Source organism: Ambystoma mexicanum, chromosome 4p (genome assembly GCF_040938575.1).
Source record: "Ambystoma mexicanum isolate Mex_15411 chromosome 4p, UKY_AmexF1_1, whole genome shotgun sequence".
In the NCBI taxonomy this organism is placed as follows: Eukaryota; Metazoa; Chordata; class Amphibia; order Caudata; family Ambystomatidae; genus Ambystoma; species Ambystoma mexicanum.
Window position 1 is genome coordinate 1,174,252,873 of NC_090927.1, and position 15,511 is coordinate 1,174,268,383.

The following is a 15,511-nucleotide window of genomic DNA, read 5'->3' on the forward strand; positions in this document are numbered from 1 at the left end:
CCTCTACTAGGGGCCCCTGCGGCCAGGCGACCTCTGGGTTGTCTACCCATATTCCCAAATGTGCTATTTGACCTCTGTCGGAGGATCGGGCATTGTGCATGCCAATGACCCTCTTGCCTACAATAGGCACACTGATTAATGTTTGCAGGACCAAAGGGCACATTTCCTTGTGGAACATACTGACCTCTAAACTATGAATTTCCCCCCTCTAGGGCCTCTAACTATTTGCTGTAACAATACATTTGTCTTTAAATCACCTTTTCTCTTTTCGACTCTTTCGTTTTCATTATTGACACGATTCTCATAGTACTGAGCCATGTGCAGTACTTCTGATAGCGACTTCGCTTGCCCAGAGCTCTCGGAAGACATAATTTGCGACTGGATGTCAGGCAGCATCCATGCACAAATTTGTCTACAAATAATCTTTTCCCAGACTCTGTGCCTAAATCACTTCCCTTGGACACATGCGGTAAGCTTGTCCCAAATAATTCTCTTCTCAGGAATTATAGTTTTCAATTTCGCAACTATTCTGTCAGGCAAAGTTAGTATCACCTGAGGCGGTCTTTCACCAGCTGGCCTTTCTCCATTGAGTCTAATTATGTTAGCCCATGTATCTCCTAGCCCTGGTACGTCATATATAGTCCTAACCTGTTTGCACAAATCTACAGGCAGGAGTATGGGAAATAACAGATCAATATCACTTAAAGTGAATACTGAGGATTGCAAAACAGACTTTCTTTATAGAACCCTGATGGATTTTTCCTAATGTCGGGAATAGATTGCCTCATGGTGTTCACTTCCTGTCTTGTGAACGGGACGTGAACAAACTGAGACACATAATGTGCAGGTATTTCCTGATCAGCTGTACCTGCTACAACATTATCGGGGATCTCAACTTTTGGGACAAATGTCAGAGGAACCGCTCTCATAGGCAACTGAGAAGTAGGCAACTCCGAACGCTTACTAAGCAACAGAGCCAAATCGAGCACTAAAGCAGCCGAAGAAGTGTCAAATGAAAAAGCTTTCTTATAAATACTTAATAACTCTGCGGGACAACTAATCTTTCTTTTTACACACTCATCCTGTAGGTATTCTACCATCACCTGTATCACTTTCCTCTGCATTTCTGGCGTATACTGACTATACGTGTCATATACTTCAACTGGAGTTATCGACGAGTCTGAGATCCATCTAATCGTGTCCTTCATGCAAATTCGCATTTCCTCAGATATCGATTTGCGACAAGGAAGGAACCGTTTCTGCACATACATACTATCTCCATCTTCATCCTCATTCTGTAACCTTTCCAACTCCTTTCTATACTCAAATACCCTCTTAACATGTGCTCCAAGGTCCACCTTGTCCTGTGCTGAAAACATGGGAAAGGGAGAGCCCCTGGAAATCACATCCTGACTTATTTGAGAACACATCTTTCTTTATTGAAACCCTATCCCACACTCTTTTTGTAATTAGTTGTAAGGAATTGGCAAAAGTTTTTGTTTTAGTATAGGCCTTTTTATTTGAGACAATGCCACTAGGTCTGCCTTATTTTTCATTTGATGGTCGACGTTTGCTCCCATCTTAGATTTAGGTTAGGTGTTTTTCCACCCTGCATTCATTGCTCAATAAACAACCCTTGGACTTGATCACTTGTGTCTGTCTTTACCGTTCCCACCATGAGTTCCTTATATAGTGCCATCCCTGGACCACAAAAGGCAGGATGATTTGGATGAATGGCGATGTTAAAGTAGGTGTCCTCCAAATCCAGGGTAGCCAGGAAATCTCCTTTCTCTAGCTGGTCAAGTAGGTGTTGCAACGTGACCATCCTGAACCTCTGGGACTTCAAAAACATGTTGAGGCATCGCAAGTCTGGGATTGGCCGCCACCCTCCTGAATTTCAGATGAAGAAAGTATCCGAGTACACTACGGGGCCCCAGAGGCACTGAGGGACTAGCACCATTGCCCCTTTCCTTAACATGACTTGAACCTCCTGCAGCAGTTGAGCCATGTGCAGTTCTTAATGCGCCACAGGAGGAATACTTGGGCACCTCTGTTGGACTTCCAAGGTGTGCCCTTGATGAAGGACGTCCAAAACCCATTTGTCGGTGGTGATGGTCTTTCCCTGGTTGACAAAGTTTGCTAGCCGGCCTCCCACTGGGTGCGAAAGTGGGGGCCCGGACTCATCCTCAGAGCTTGAATAAAGGTGAGGGGATTTCCTCAGAGACTCCACCAGCACTCCTGGGGACATCTTAACCGCCCTGGGAAGAAAGTCAGTGGGCAGCAGCAGCTCCCTCAACCTTCCCAAATCCCTCTGGAAGGATTCGACGATAGGCACCTTCACCATGGGAGGTGCATCCATGGCAGTCGTGGTCGGGATCGTTGCGGTATCTGGAGGCCACAGAGGCAGAGCCACCCTAGAAGTCGCAGTCATAGTGATCGTAGAAACCACGGTCGTAGCCGGGTCCCCCTCGCTGAAGTTACAATGGTGATCATTGAAGAGACCATCGAGGTTGATACAGATGAAGTCGTCAAGGTGTCGTGGTCGTCGACAAGTTGGTCTTCGATGAGGCCGTGGTCGTCGACGGAGCAGCCGTCCACAAAGTAGTCTTCTTGGAAGACAACGCAGTCACCGACAAAGACGATGTCTTGAATGATGAAGCAGTAGTTGACGGGATCCTGGGCGTCTCCTTCGCAGTCTTGTCCGTGGAGGAGGAACAGTATTTCAAAAGGGTCAGGGACTTCCTTGCGGAAGCACCCCCCCCCCAAATTGTAGGCTCACCGCAGACAGAGATGGAGACAGGGAACGTGTGCAGATCCTCGAGGTAGACGTTCCGCAAGTCCACATTTAGCACAACGCTTGAAGAGACTCCTCCTCTCCTAAGACATTGTCGAGGTGCGAAGTAGGCTCAAGGCTAGGCTTTCTGAAACTTGAAGAGAAGAGCTGGCGATGGAAGTAGATCTTCGCCAACAACAGATACCCTGCTGCCGGTAGTCGACCGACGGTTGATGATGGAATTTTTCTGAAAAAACTCAAAAAAGCAAAATACTCAAAGAGCAAGATGCGAGGACAACCAACACTGAAACATGTGGTAAAAATCTGAATATGGGGGGAGCTTAGGGCGATAACTGTGATTGGACGGAGGACCTATGGCCCAGATGACCGTGATTGGTTATAGCTGAGAAATGCAGTTTTCAGGCTAAAGCAAAACTGCTTTTCTTTTTTTTACTGAGGATTCCCTGCCTGACGACGGGGAATATTCATGAGCATGGGAATCCATGCCAGACCCCATGCTGGACAAGAATAAGGCACAATGCCTTAAACTTCACTCTGCCTTCCACAGGGAGCCAATCAAGTTTATTCAGAATAGGGGTGGCATAGGAACATTTTGGAAGGCCCGCCACCAGTCCCAGTTCCACCCCCTTTCCGCCATACGTCCCACCCACCTTCCACCGCTTTCATGACAAGGGCTAATAAATCTAGTGAATCCAGGTATTTAAGCATCTGATGTGTTAAAAGGGGACTGAGGTGAAGCACCCGAGGGTGAGGCACCCGAGGGTGAGGCACCCGAGGGTGGGCCTATAAATTAAAAGGGTAAGCAACATTTTTCTCTGCCAAAGGTTCCGTTACCATCCCCATGTTGGGGGACGCCCACAAGGATGGAGGAAAGGGGACGGGACGTATGAGTATGTTTATTTCTAGTAGTAGTTTTTCACTTTCTATAAATAAATGGGTCTGATGCGTAGGGCCAGGTTGCTGCTGGAAAGTTAGAAGGGGACATTTTATCTGTTTGTTTCAATGCATTACAATTGAAAAACAGTCTGCCCCTTCTTACTCTTCAAAAACATATGGTGTGGGGTGAGTTTTCCTTGATGGGAGGAACAATATCAGGAACAAATGGAGAAACTGACAATTGATTTGGCAGTACTACAGCCCATTGGTCCAACACATAGAATTTCACTTACTAAGAGTTACCTTTGTTAACTCTTTAATTCTATTTACAGGTTGAGCAATTTACCCAAGTGTGCCTCTTTCCAACTAAGCAACAGTCTGAAAATAGAGACAACTTACTGATGTGGATGAAACAAATTCAGTTTGGCTACATGCCTTACTTGAATTTCTTGCTAAAAAACATTTATAACACTTACTTGAAATAAATGTCTCCTAAACTGACATTTTTTCCATTGCTGGGGTTAATCACTGCTCCATTCACAACGGTAACCTCTTCTGGCTTCACGGCACAAGCTGCTCGGGATTCCCAAAGAACATGATATTCGCACTTTTCTTCATTAAAGCTAAAATGTACATGTATAGAAATACACAAAAGTGTCCATCAACAACAAGTAATACATTTACAGATATATTCATGCTTGCAGTTACGGGACAAAATAAACTGTGCATAGGGGGATCAGCAATATTAGGGAAAGGAGGGCAGCAGGCCACCTAGGTCCATCGGCAAACTTACTCTGTGCTTCTCCACAGGATATAAATCCTGTTCATCCTATCAAGCATCCAATCTGCTGCAAGACTAGGAAGATACATTTTGGGAATTTAGGAAAATGCTACTAGAGGGAGTTGCTTTCGAACCGCTGCCTGAAAATGCCCTCTTCTTCTACATCTGCTTAATCCCAACATGGTCCAGGTGGGTGTGGATATATAAACCTAAAGTACGTGTAGGCACCCATACCCTGACATGCACACTCGGGGCTATGAAGAGGTCCCTTGTACGTGCTTCCTACTTGCTGTTATGGGGATCAAAATGGTGTGGTGTGTGGGTATCTGTCTGTGGGATAACAGCTCACCTGGAAAATGGCTTCAACCTGAGCCTGGCTTCTAGGAATTTCAGGATCATCAGATTAGGTTTTTATTTTTTTCTTTAGGCTCCTTATTTGTGTTGCCTGTAAATATAAGTGACCTACATTGGGGCAGGAGTGGCCCATTCGGACATAGGTTCACGTCTGCAGTTTGTTCTTTGTAGACCAATCCCATTGTGTAAGTCAAAGAAAGGTACTAGCACTTTTTGGTCAGAGTTGCTGCAGCCTACTGGTCAATATAATCAAATACATATGTGGTTATTTCCTTTCATTTTCTTTTCCATATCTCCTTCTGTTCCCGATACTGCCTGTTCAGCTAAGTCCCAAACCAACTCCCCCTGCCATAAAACATGCTCACAAATCCAGCTTCTCCCCTTTAAACATTCAGTGATGCTTGTGCCACAAAGCATGTTGGTAGTTTGTTGCAGGCTAGTGCCTTATCTACAGCTTGATTCACATCACCTTTTGGATAGAGATTCTTAACCCTTAGCTTGGCAAAAGCACATCCATGTTTAAGGCACAGCATCTGAGTACCCCAGGGACTTAAACACAGCGCTGGCAATGCACCTTAATTCCATTACATTTCTAATCTCAAATTCATTCCACCACATCAAAAGCTCTATCCATTGAAGGAATTCTTAAATAAATACTTAATTCAATGATGTTCAAGTTTGTGTGGCAACACAAACCAGGAAGGTTTACAATCACGTTTAGTTCCCTACAAAAGAAAAAACAGAGGAAGTTCCTATATCTTGAAATCCCTCTGCAAATATATGTGCATTTTTGTAATCAATTTGCTTGCACCATATCAAAAATGGTCGATGAGATGAGAACCTATTCATTCCGGTCAGAGGATGGGTGATCAGGTAATGTACAATGCATCATTGTTAGGCCAACACTGGTGTTGTACATTGAACACAGAAAACATTTAACATTTTTCTCATGGACGTGGACAAGCGACAGCAACATTTGGTGGTGCACGTGGACTTTACATGGGGGCACGGGTCTCTGATTTGAGCATATCGGAACAAAACCTCTTTGATACAAAGTTGCTTGAGGTGGGAAGATAAATGTATCATATACAGTTACAAAATGCACTACCACAAAGGTGAATCAAAGGCCACAGAATATAGAACAGAGATGCAGGATGTATTTTTAGCAGCATTTTAGGTATTGTAACTTTCAATGACAAAAGCAATTGAGTAATTAACCTTTAAAATGCACTATTTCATTCATGGATGTTTCATGGAGGAGTAGACAAACTCGATTTTACAGTGGGTCTAGGCTTGTTTTTCATCTTGTTTTATGAAGATAGAACAAAAACAGACTTGTGAAATGTCGGTGGTAAATAAAAAGACAAGCATTCTATACAATACGTTGTCTAGCCATGTCATTGTTGTGTAAACTATTATCCAACATAGGCATTTCAGTGTTGCAAATGTATCAATATACACATTGGACAGATTCTTTCCATAACACAAACTCTTGTTAGCGTGAGAGTTCAGGCCATGATTGAATCCTATGGATATTAAATCTGGGGAGGATGCAAACCATTTGGCAGAGGGGGTATTAAGAGAACGATATGTATAAGTAACTACAGTTCTCCTGTATTGGTATCTTTCATAGATTCACATGGTGTTCAATACTCCACATAGTGAGGCTGGGAATTTTCAGTACATTAACAGGGCAGTTTAAAGGCACCAAAAAACACATTCACTTTAGTGCTCTATTCACCGCATTTCATTACTTTTTCTGCTTGGCAACTGAGTAATCAGCCCTTAAGCGCTACCCTTAGGGGCGATCTTCAGGTTCTGGTAATGCATAGAGCGTGCATAGTGGTGAGTGGTGAGGTTGCATGTGTGTTTATGAAAGATACGACTGCTAAAGGATAGTTACAGATAAGCAATTCCTCCCCCAGCTCTGGATCTTTCACAGATTCATGTGACGCTGAACACATTAACAAGAGGTTAACAATGAAAACTATTCACATAGGGAGCAGGAATGAAATGAGGCTCACCTTGTGAAAACAATCTGTGTAGGACTATGTTCAAATCTCGACTCGTCCTTGGCTCACTTGTTGATTTAAAAGTTGGTGAAGGTATGGGTAACCTTCAAAATCTCTGCCCTACATACATCATCCAACAAGAAACTTGCAAGTAAGACGATCAAGGGCCACAGCTCTCAGAGTGGGCCCTATGCCTTCCCAGATGGGGCCTTTCGGGTTTCTTGCAACATAGGTTGATTGAGCTGGGGCCAAAAATCACGAACCACTGAAATGATTGTCAGTTGCTTTTGTACACTCAACCTAATACCACAAAGTTCTTTTTTCAGTTGAGTGTGAGACAAGATCTCTCAGCTGGTGTGGAAGGAATGTCCAAAATGTTGGCAGTATAATTGGCTGGTTAAGATGCAAAGGCATAGAAATTGTAGACACAAATTTCAGGTTGGTCCATAGGAATTCCTAGGCCTTGTGGAATGGTTAGTTAACTTCCAGTGAGGGTATTTTATCAACCCTCCGTATTGGTGTTTAAAAATACATCAAATGTAACCTTGGTACCATGCATCGAATTGAAAGGAAGACAGATTAATTTCGAGAGCACAGTATCCCGCGCCCCATGCCAGAGCCATTTTATCAACAAAACGGAATGCCTTGGCTATCAAAGCTAATAGGTCATCCTATCAAATTAATGCAGAAGGCAAATTAACTAATTGAGGAGTCTTTGGATACATAACAATGGATAATCTGACTTGCTACTAAAACAAGAGATTGGTGCCAAGTGTACTTTGATTGAAGAGTAATCTAGATAATATTTCACCACGTTTTTCCCCTTGTACATGACTCTCAGACTTGGGTGTGTTTTCTCTGGTATTTAAAATTGCATTGTGAAATTATTTAAAATTGCATTGTGAAAGTACTTAAAATTGCATTGTGAAACTTAGGCATTTTTCCCCCTTATACAGAACTCTCAGACTTGGGTGTGTTTTCTCCGGTATTTAAAATTGCACTGATAAGGTAGTGCCATTCTGTGGTTGACTTCTTAGCAAAGCATTCATCTAGCAAACTTTCTACCATTGTCTGAGCCCTATAGTCTTGTCAAATTGTCACTATTGTCTCATCTCTATCTCGTCTGCTTGCGCCCCTCCCTGCGTCCTTCCCTAGTGTTCTCGCCTCCCTCACCCACCCCCCCTTTTCTTTCCTCTCCCCACCTACACTATGGTGCTCTCTGTCTCTCCTATCTTTTCTAACTGCTTCTCTATCGACTATCCTGCTCTCCTCACTAAATCTGGTAGGAAGAAGTTTAAAAAGGACATCCTGGTCTCTAACCCAGGCCTCCCTATCGCTGACACCTATACCAGTGCCGTCTCTAAGAAAACCCTCACTGATATTCTCTTTGTCGTTCCTTCGCCGAACCTATGGACTCTTCATATGGTTTCTGTGCTTTCTCCTCTCTCTTCTTGTCCCATTAATGCTGGCACTCGGTGGGAGACCCTCCTGGCCTCCTTCGACTCCTCTAAGGTCATCATAAATGTTTACCTGAATGGTACCGTGTTGGTCCAAGGCCCTCAGGCCAATCTTCTCCTCTTTGATAGACGCTTGCCGCACCTCATCAATTTCCTTTCTTCTCCTGCTGTCCTCTCTCTTCCCTCCACGGCTTCCTTGCCTCCCCTGCTGTCTCCTCCTTGGCTACCTTGCCCTCTCCACCATCCTCTTCTGCCCACCCCCCCCCCAGGCTTCTTCTGCACCTCCGCAGGGCGTACCTCTGATTTGTACCCCTCCCCGCAAGTCTTTCAAGGACGGCAACCTTCTCCATATTGCCACTCTTACCTCTCGCTCAGTGGTCAAATACTCCTCTGACATCTGCCACCTCCTGGAAGAACTTGACCTTCATGTCCTTGGTCTGACCGAGACATGGCTCACGGCAGCTCTGTCACGAGCTTTGACACTCTCCTCCCTGAAGGCTACAAGATCCTCTCCGTGCCCAGGTCCAACTATTCCGGAGGGGGTTGTAGCCCTTATCTTCCCCGAGTGGATTCCTGCCTCTGTCATTTCTACACAGGCTTACTCCTCTTTGGAATGCCTCGTCTGCAGGCTCTCTCTCTCTCTCTCTCTCCTAGCCATTCCCTTAATGTGGCTACTATCTATCGGCCACCTGGTCAGATCTCCTCCTTCCTCTCTGAGTGAGCAGACCTCTCCTCTTCCCTCCATGGTCTCGACCACTCAAACTCCTCCTTCTTGGAAACTTTAACATCCACCTGGATGCTTCCTGTCCTTCCTCTGGACTCTTTCACAACCTCTGCGACTCTCTCTCACATACTCTATCCTCCCCTCTGGCCCGACTCATTCTGCAGGGCACACTCAATGTTCCGATCCCTACAGACCTTCCCCCTCCCTACCTCTCTCACCACTCCTTTCTCCTGGAGTGACCACTTTCTCCTTTGCTCTCAGCTCACTCTCTCCACCCCTCAGGCCACGGCAGCTCCAGCACTGCCACCTACCTTCTCGGTTATTCGACCCATGAAGCGTGTGTCAGCTGAGGCTTTCGCTGCCACTTTCTCACCACCCACTCCCCCTTTGGCTGACTCACACCCTTACACAGCTCTCTCCATGCTCCACTCTGCTATATCTGATGCTCTCGCTGTTCTTGCCCGTCATGAGGATCCACTTGAAGCCCAAAGCCAAGTGCAACTCCTGGCACGACTCAGACCTCACCACCCTTAAAAGCAAGTGCAGGGTGGCTGAGAGGATATGGCGTGCTTCTGGTACATCCTCTGACAAAGTGGCCTGCCGCCTGCTCCAAAGGCAATACTGGCTCTCTGTCCGCACCAAGAAGAGAGCCCACATCCAAGTCCGCGCCTCTGCGGCACGCAACAACTCGGCCGAACTCTTTAAAATCTGCAAGGAGATGGCCAATCCTGTTGCAGTTTTTACCCCTCCTGTCCCATCCCAAACCCTTTGCATGGCCCTGGCTTCCCTATTTCATCTCTAAAACGCATCCTGTCCTCTCTCTCTCTCTCTTCCTCTCCCCCGGCACCCTCTACTCCCTGCTCTTATTCTGGCCCTTCTTCTGCCACCTCTCCTCCCTCCTTCTCTGCCTTTCCCCTGTTCTCCCCAGACGAGGTTTCTAGACAAGTCCGATCTATGAAAATCTCATCAAAACAGGTTTACCCCTGTACCATCAAGGACCACATTGACACCTTGGCCCCTGCTCTGGCTGACTTCTGCAACCACTCCTTCACCACTGGTGTCTTCCCCTCCCCCCTGAAGCACTCCCTTGTGCATCCCCTTCTTAAGAAACCCTCTGCCGACCCTTTCTGCCTGGCTAACTATCGCCCAATCTCCATCACTCATTTCCAGGCCAAACTCCTGGAAAAGCTGGCCATCTCCCAGTTTAATCTTCACACTGAATCCATTGGTAGTCTCCATGACCATCAGTCTGGCTTCAGAGCTGCGAGAAGCACGGAGACAGCTCTCCTGAACATCTGTTAAGACCTGATCTCCAACCTTGATTCCAACACCCCCTGTGTCCTCATCTTACTTGATCTCTCTTCTGCCTTTGACACAATCAACCATGCCAGCCTGCTCAACCGTCTCCGTGATAACCTGGGTATCACCGATCAGGCGCTGGCTTGGCTGACCTCTTTCCTCTCTGATCGACACTCCCAGGTCCAACTTGGGTCCTTCCTCTCCTCTATCTCTATCTCTACATGTGGTGTTTCCTAGGGGTTTAACCTCTCTCCCTGGCTGTTCAACCAATACCTGGCACTTCTTGCCTACCACACTGCCGCTCTCTGCCCCACCTTTCAGTGCTATGCAGATATCACTCAGCTTATTTACAGGCTTCCTTCCGCCACTACTTCTCCTTCTCTCATCTAGGACTGTCTGTCTGCTATCCAGGAGTGGTGTGTCGCCAAAGATCTCCGCTTAATGCCAGCAAGACAGATTCTCCTCATCGACACACCTACTCCCTCCTTTCCTGTCACTCTCTGGCCGGCCTCTCTTGGCCCTCTTCCTGCTCCCACTTGTGAGGCTCCACACTCTCCTTCTCTCCTCACATCTCTGACGTCTCTAAGAAGTCACACTACCAGTTGCACCTCCTTAGAGTATTCTTTCCTCTCCTTCTCCCAGAAGCTCACTGTCTCCAGAGCTCTGGTTTCTCTCTATGCTGGACTACTGCAACAGCCTCTTCCTAAATCTGCCCGCTTCTACTCTCCGCCCTCTGCCACTTATCCAGAACAGGACTGCAAGACTTGCCCTTGGCCTCAAGCCCATGGATCATGTCTCTCCAGGACTAAAATCTCTGCACTGGCACCCAGTGGCCCCGAGGATTAAGTTCAAAACCCTCTGCATTGTCCACAAGACCTTCTGGGGCCTGGGACCTCAAAACCTTCAACGCTCTCTTCCTAAATATCTTCCTTCTCCAGCTATTTGCTCACCCGCCTCCAACTCCCTCAGGGTCAGTCGCTTCTCCAAGCAACAAGTTGGTGGTAGATCCCTTTCTTCGGCTAGGGCCTCCCTCTGGAACAGCCTCCCTGAAACTTGAGGAGAGCCATCTCCGGTTCCGTAAGCACCTCAAAACCTTCCTCTTTGCTTCTGCTTTCTCTCCTCCTCTCCCCTGCTGAACTCCTGGCTGAAACTGAAACTGCACTGGTCACCTGGTTACCCTCTGATCTTGGGCCCAGTTCCCCTCCCCTGCCAGTTGCACACCTGCACTGCCTCCCTGGCAACTGCTGCGCTTGAGAACTGTTTTCTGCATCTCTACAGTCCCCTACCAGCACTTGACACCTGATGTCTGCACTTAACCATGCACTTGCCACCAGCTGGCTGCATCCTTTACTTACTGCTTATTTATTTTTTGCGGTAGATCCCATGTTCTGCACTGCCCCCTCCCCTCTGCACCTTTCCTCTTCCCCCTTCCCCTGCATTTGCGCGACCTCAATGTCACCTGGCCTAGTAAGATCGCTGTCCGTCTTCCTCTTGTTCCCACTGCCTTGCCTCGTCGCGCCTTGAAACACTTCTGTATAGGCGCGTTATAAATGCCATATCATACCAGACCTAGTAAATATGTCAAAGGTTAAAGTGGCAGGCAGGTAACAGGAGGAAGCTCCCTGTACAAGTTATCAACACCAAAACCTTTTCTATTTCATTGTAGTGCGAAAACAGAAGGGGCCATTGCTGAAACAAGAACATCCCTGAGGTATGGTTAGGTTTCTAAACTTGCAGAATTCAGGAGCCACGCCCTCAAGTTGAAAGAAGCTGGGTAGTGATGAAGAATGTGGCCTTGCTGCTAAGCTAATAGGTCCGGTAAAGACACTGGATCCTCTTGGCACAAATGCCAAAGGTCCGACACAGGCAGGGGCCACTAGGACATTCCGTCATGGCTGTAGAAGAACTGTGTTGAGCACGCATGCTATCGGCGAAAGATGAGAGAAAGCATAAATGAGTATTCCCAGCCATGGGAACAAGAAATCTTCCTTCAGACTGAATGGGGCAATGCTACTTAGTGGCAAACATTTTACATTTGGTATTCTCCGATCTGGCAAAGATGCCCACCGAGGATTTGCGCTATGTCCTGACGATCTAGTCAACTACATCTTGCTTCAATTCTCACTCTGGGTACGCTAAGCGGGCTCTGCTCAGTGTCTGCTGTGGTGTCCTGGAAACCTGTCTTACTTCCAGAGTGAAGGCGCTCAGGCTGACAAAATCTTGGAGCAACGCACAATGTGTTTACTTATGTAAAACATGGTGGTGGTGTTGTCCATAACATTTCAGACTGCTTTGTTTTGAAGGGGAGGCAAGAATGATTTTAGGGTCCAATGGATGGCTCAAAATTCTAGGACACAGATGTATAGTTGTTTGGCTCAGGGCCCACAAAGCCCTTTGGCGTTTAAGCCCCCTAGATAAGCTTCTCAAACTTCTGTGCATGTATCTGGTTATGTTATGATACGTAGTTTTGTACCGCACACTGCTGCCACCTGTGTGGTCTCTTGACGCCCAGCTGGATCTGCAATAGGAGCGTTGGGGTGGGCCTGTAAGTGGGATTGAGAGGGAGAAGGGCAAGAGAGCTTTGGTGTGCTGTTGGCAGTTTCAGTTTGGAGAAAGCGGTCACAGAGAGTTGGTGCGTTTTTGTTGGTAGCCGTCATGTGATGTTGAGGTATGATTGGGCGTGGGTGCTTTGAGTGGTCTGTGTGCTTTTTGTTTCATGTTGGGTGTTGTGGGTGTGTGCGGATTGTGGTGCGGTAGTGGTAGGGTTGTGTTTAGTTTAGGGTTGGTTGGAGAGTCTGCAGAATATTGAGTACAGTTTGAGACATGCAACACATTTCCCACCCCTGCAATCCATCTAGATGCAATACATTTTCTACCCCCAGAAATCCATCTAGGTTCAACTCATTAACTACCCTCAGAATCCATCTCAATGTACTACCCCTATAACCCATCTAAGTTCAACACATTTCCTACCCCCAGAGTATGGCTATATTCAGAATCTTTCCTATTCCTAAATTACAGCCAATTTTAACATATTTCTTATACCCAGAATATTGCTTAGTTCAACTCATTTTCTACCCCCAGCATACAGCTAAACTCAGTACACAGATAGGTCCCAACAAATCTATCAGCCTATCTAGGGGTTGAAGCAGGTGATCTACACAGTTATAATATGAAGGTGGTAATGTATTATTGTATATATTGTTTTAACTATGAAAACAGGTTTTTACTTGCAAAATGCTATCTCACGTGCATTACAAGATGCATCATTACCTCCTCAGATCAGGCATTCGTATGTGGCGTGATGTTTACTATCGACTCTGAAGGCATCATGAAGCAAGACAGAAAGACAAAGTTCAAACAAAAGATATTAACAAACGACAGGATGGTTGAAGGCCAAACTAGCCCTATGCTAAGTTGGGCTCCTACCTGAACGAAAGTAAGGAAAGTCTGAGTCAAAGAGTTGCTCTTAGCTTCTCGTTCAGCTTCCCTTCCCCAAGTTCAAGAAAGTTCCATAAAAAGATCTCAGGATTTACCTTGGTCAAGTTCAAACATTTCCACAAACGTCTCAGGGTTCCTTTCCACGAGTTCAAAGTAACACAGTTCAAACTAATTCTTGAGGTCCTGTCCTCAAGGCGGTATTGTAGTTCATGAGGTCCCAGGGTTCCCTTCCCCAAGTTTTCAACGTAGCAACCAATGTGTGTTTTGGTCTTTAAACTTCAGCTTAACTTTGGGTCAACCTATCCCTCCTTCCGATTTGCATCACCAGCTCACTTGTAGTGCTCCTTCTTGGCTGGGTTCACAATGTCTTTGTCTTTCACAATGTAGGGCTCAGTGGACTAGATGCAGTTGACAGACCACATGGTTCACCCATCACAGGTCATGCAACCATGACCCCTAGGCTCTTCAGCCCACACATGTTTCTCTGCACTTGCCTCTGTGTACACGTTTTCATTTATTTCGTTCCTTCTGGTCGGCTTCTTGACTTTATATGCAGTTTTATACTCTTCTTATACTCTTTCGGCTTTTCCTAATTAGCCTCTTGGCTTTGCCATAATATATCAAACACATCTTGTCAGTCGTTGGCCTTGCCGCACTGTATCTGTTCACAAGATTCACTTTGCAGTGGTCTTGTTCATGTCCCACCTCTCCTTCACACTTGCTCTTTTCCACAAAGGTTTCTTTCATATGGGTATTTTCCTTTTGGGCCTTAATTAGCAATTTGCTTTGTGTATCAAGTTATATTTCAGCTCAGTATTCAACATGTTTCAATTTGAGGTCTTCAATCAGTTTGGTATTCAATGTATATAGTTTAGCACAGTTTTAAACTTTCATTCAGTTCGGTATTCAATATTCATCACTCATCTCGGTGTGAACCTTTCATTCATACTCCGCTTCCTTACTTGAACGCAGCCCGCCCGGAGCGCCCTGGCTTCAGTGTGGCTTCCCCCAGCACTCATCGGTCTTTGGCATCTTGTTCCGGTGGCTCTTACGGCCTTCTTGTTTTTCCCAGGCTTGCGCTCCAAACTCTGCAAGCCCTGCTCACATGCTGGTTGGAATTCTGAACATGCCAAGAACTTTGTTGCTGCTGGGTGGACGTGGACGGCGTCATTTCTCTCTCACTCGTTTGGTTGCAGCCCCAGCAGCTCAATCACCGTCAAGGAGGCTCCCACACCTCAGGATGTCGGCCAGCGTCCTGGCTACTCTTCAGGTCCCACCAGGGTTGCCTCCTCACGGAAAGGTCCCCTGGTCTCTCCTACACAGGCCTCCCTGTTGCTCACTTCTCTGCTTCATTGGTCTCTCTTTATACACATGCAGCCCCCCGACAGGTTGCAGGTGTGGATGCCCAATTGTACATACCTAACCATGAGTAAGGGGACATGCCTGATGCTCACAGTACTCTGTAGGCATCTTCCCCGTCCCACTAGCAGAGTGGTAAAATGAAGGTGTAGTGTTCATTACTCTCAGTCTCCTCCTTCCTCGTCCCAGTACTATCAAATGTAGGGAAATGATGGGAGAGGTCTTGTAGTTGCCCATAAAGGTCAGGCAGGGTTAGGTTGGTGATGGATGGAGGAAGGGGAATACCATGTCTCTCCCAGGGGTACCCCACTCTCAATCTCTCAATCTCCAAGGACTCACCACCCAAGTAATCTTTCCTCACTCCTCCACCGCCAGGGTGGGATCCAAAAGTGATGGCTCTTCCCTGGCCATCTG

At 46.5% G+C, this 15,511-nt stretch overlaps 1 protein-coding gene across 1 annotated transcript in view; it reads right to left on the reverse strand.

Annotated features, from left to right (window-relative positions):
* Positions 1 to 15,511, reverse strand: part of IGF2R (insulin like growth factor 2 receptor) — a 2,762,372-nt gene that overhangs the window by 189,125 nt on the left and 2,557,736 nt on the right. The window contains 1 exon segment of the mRNA XM_069606818.1: positions 4,147 to 4,293. Coding sequence (XP_069462919.1) covers positions 4,147 to 4,293 — 147 coding nt within the window.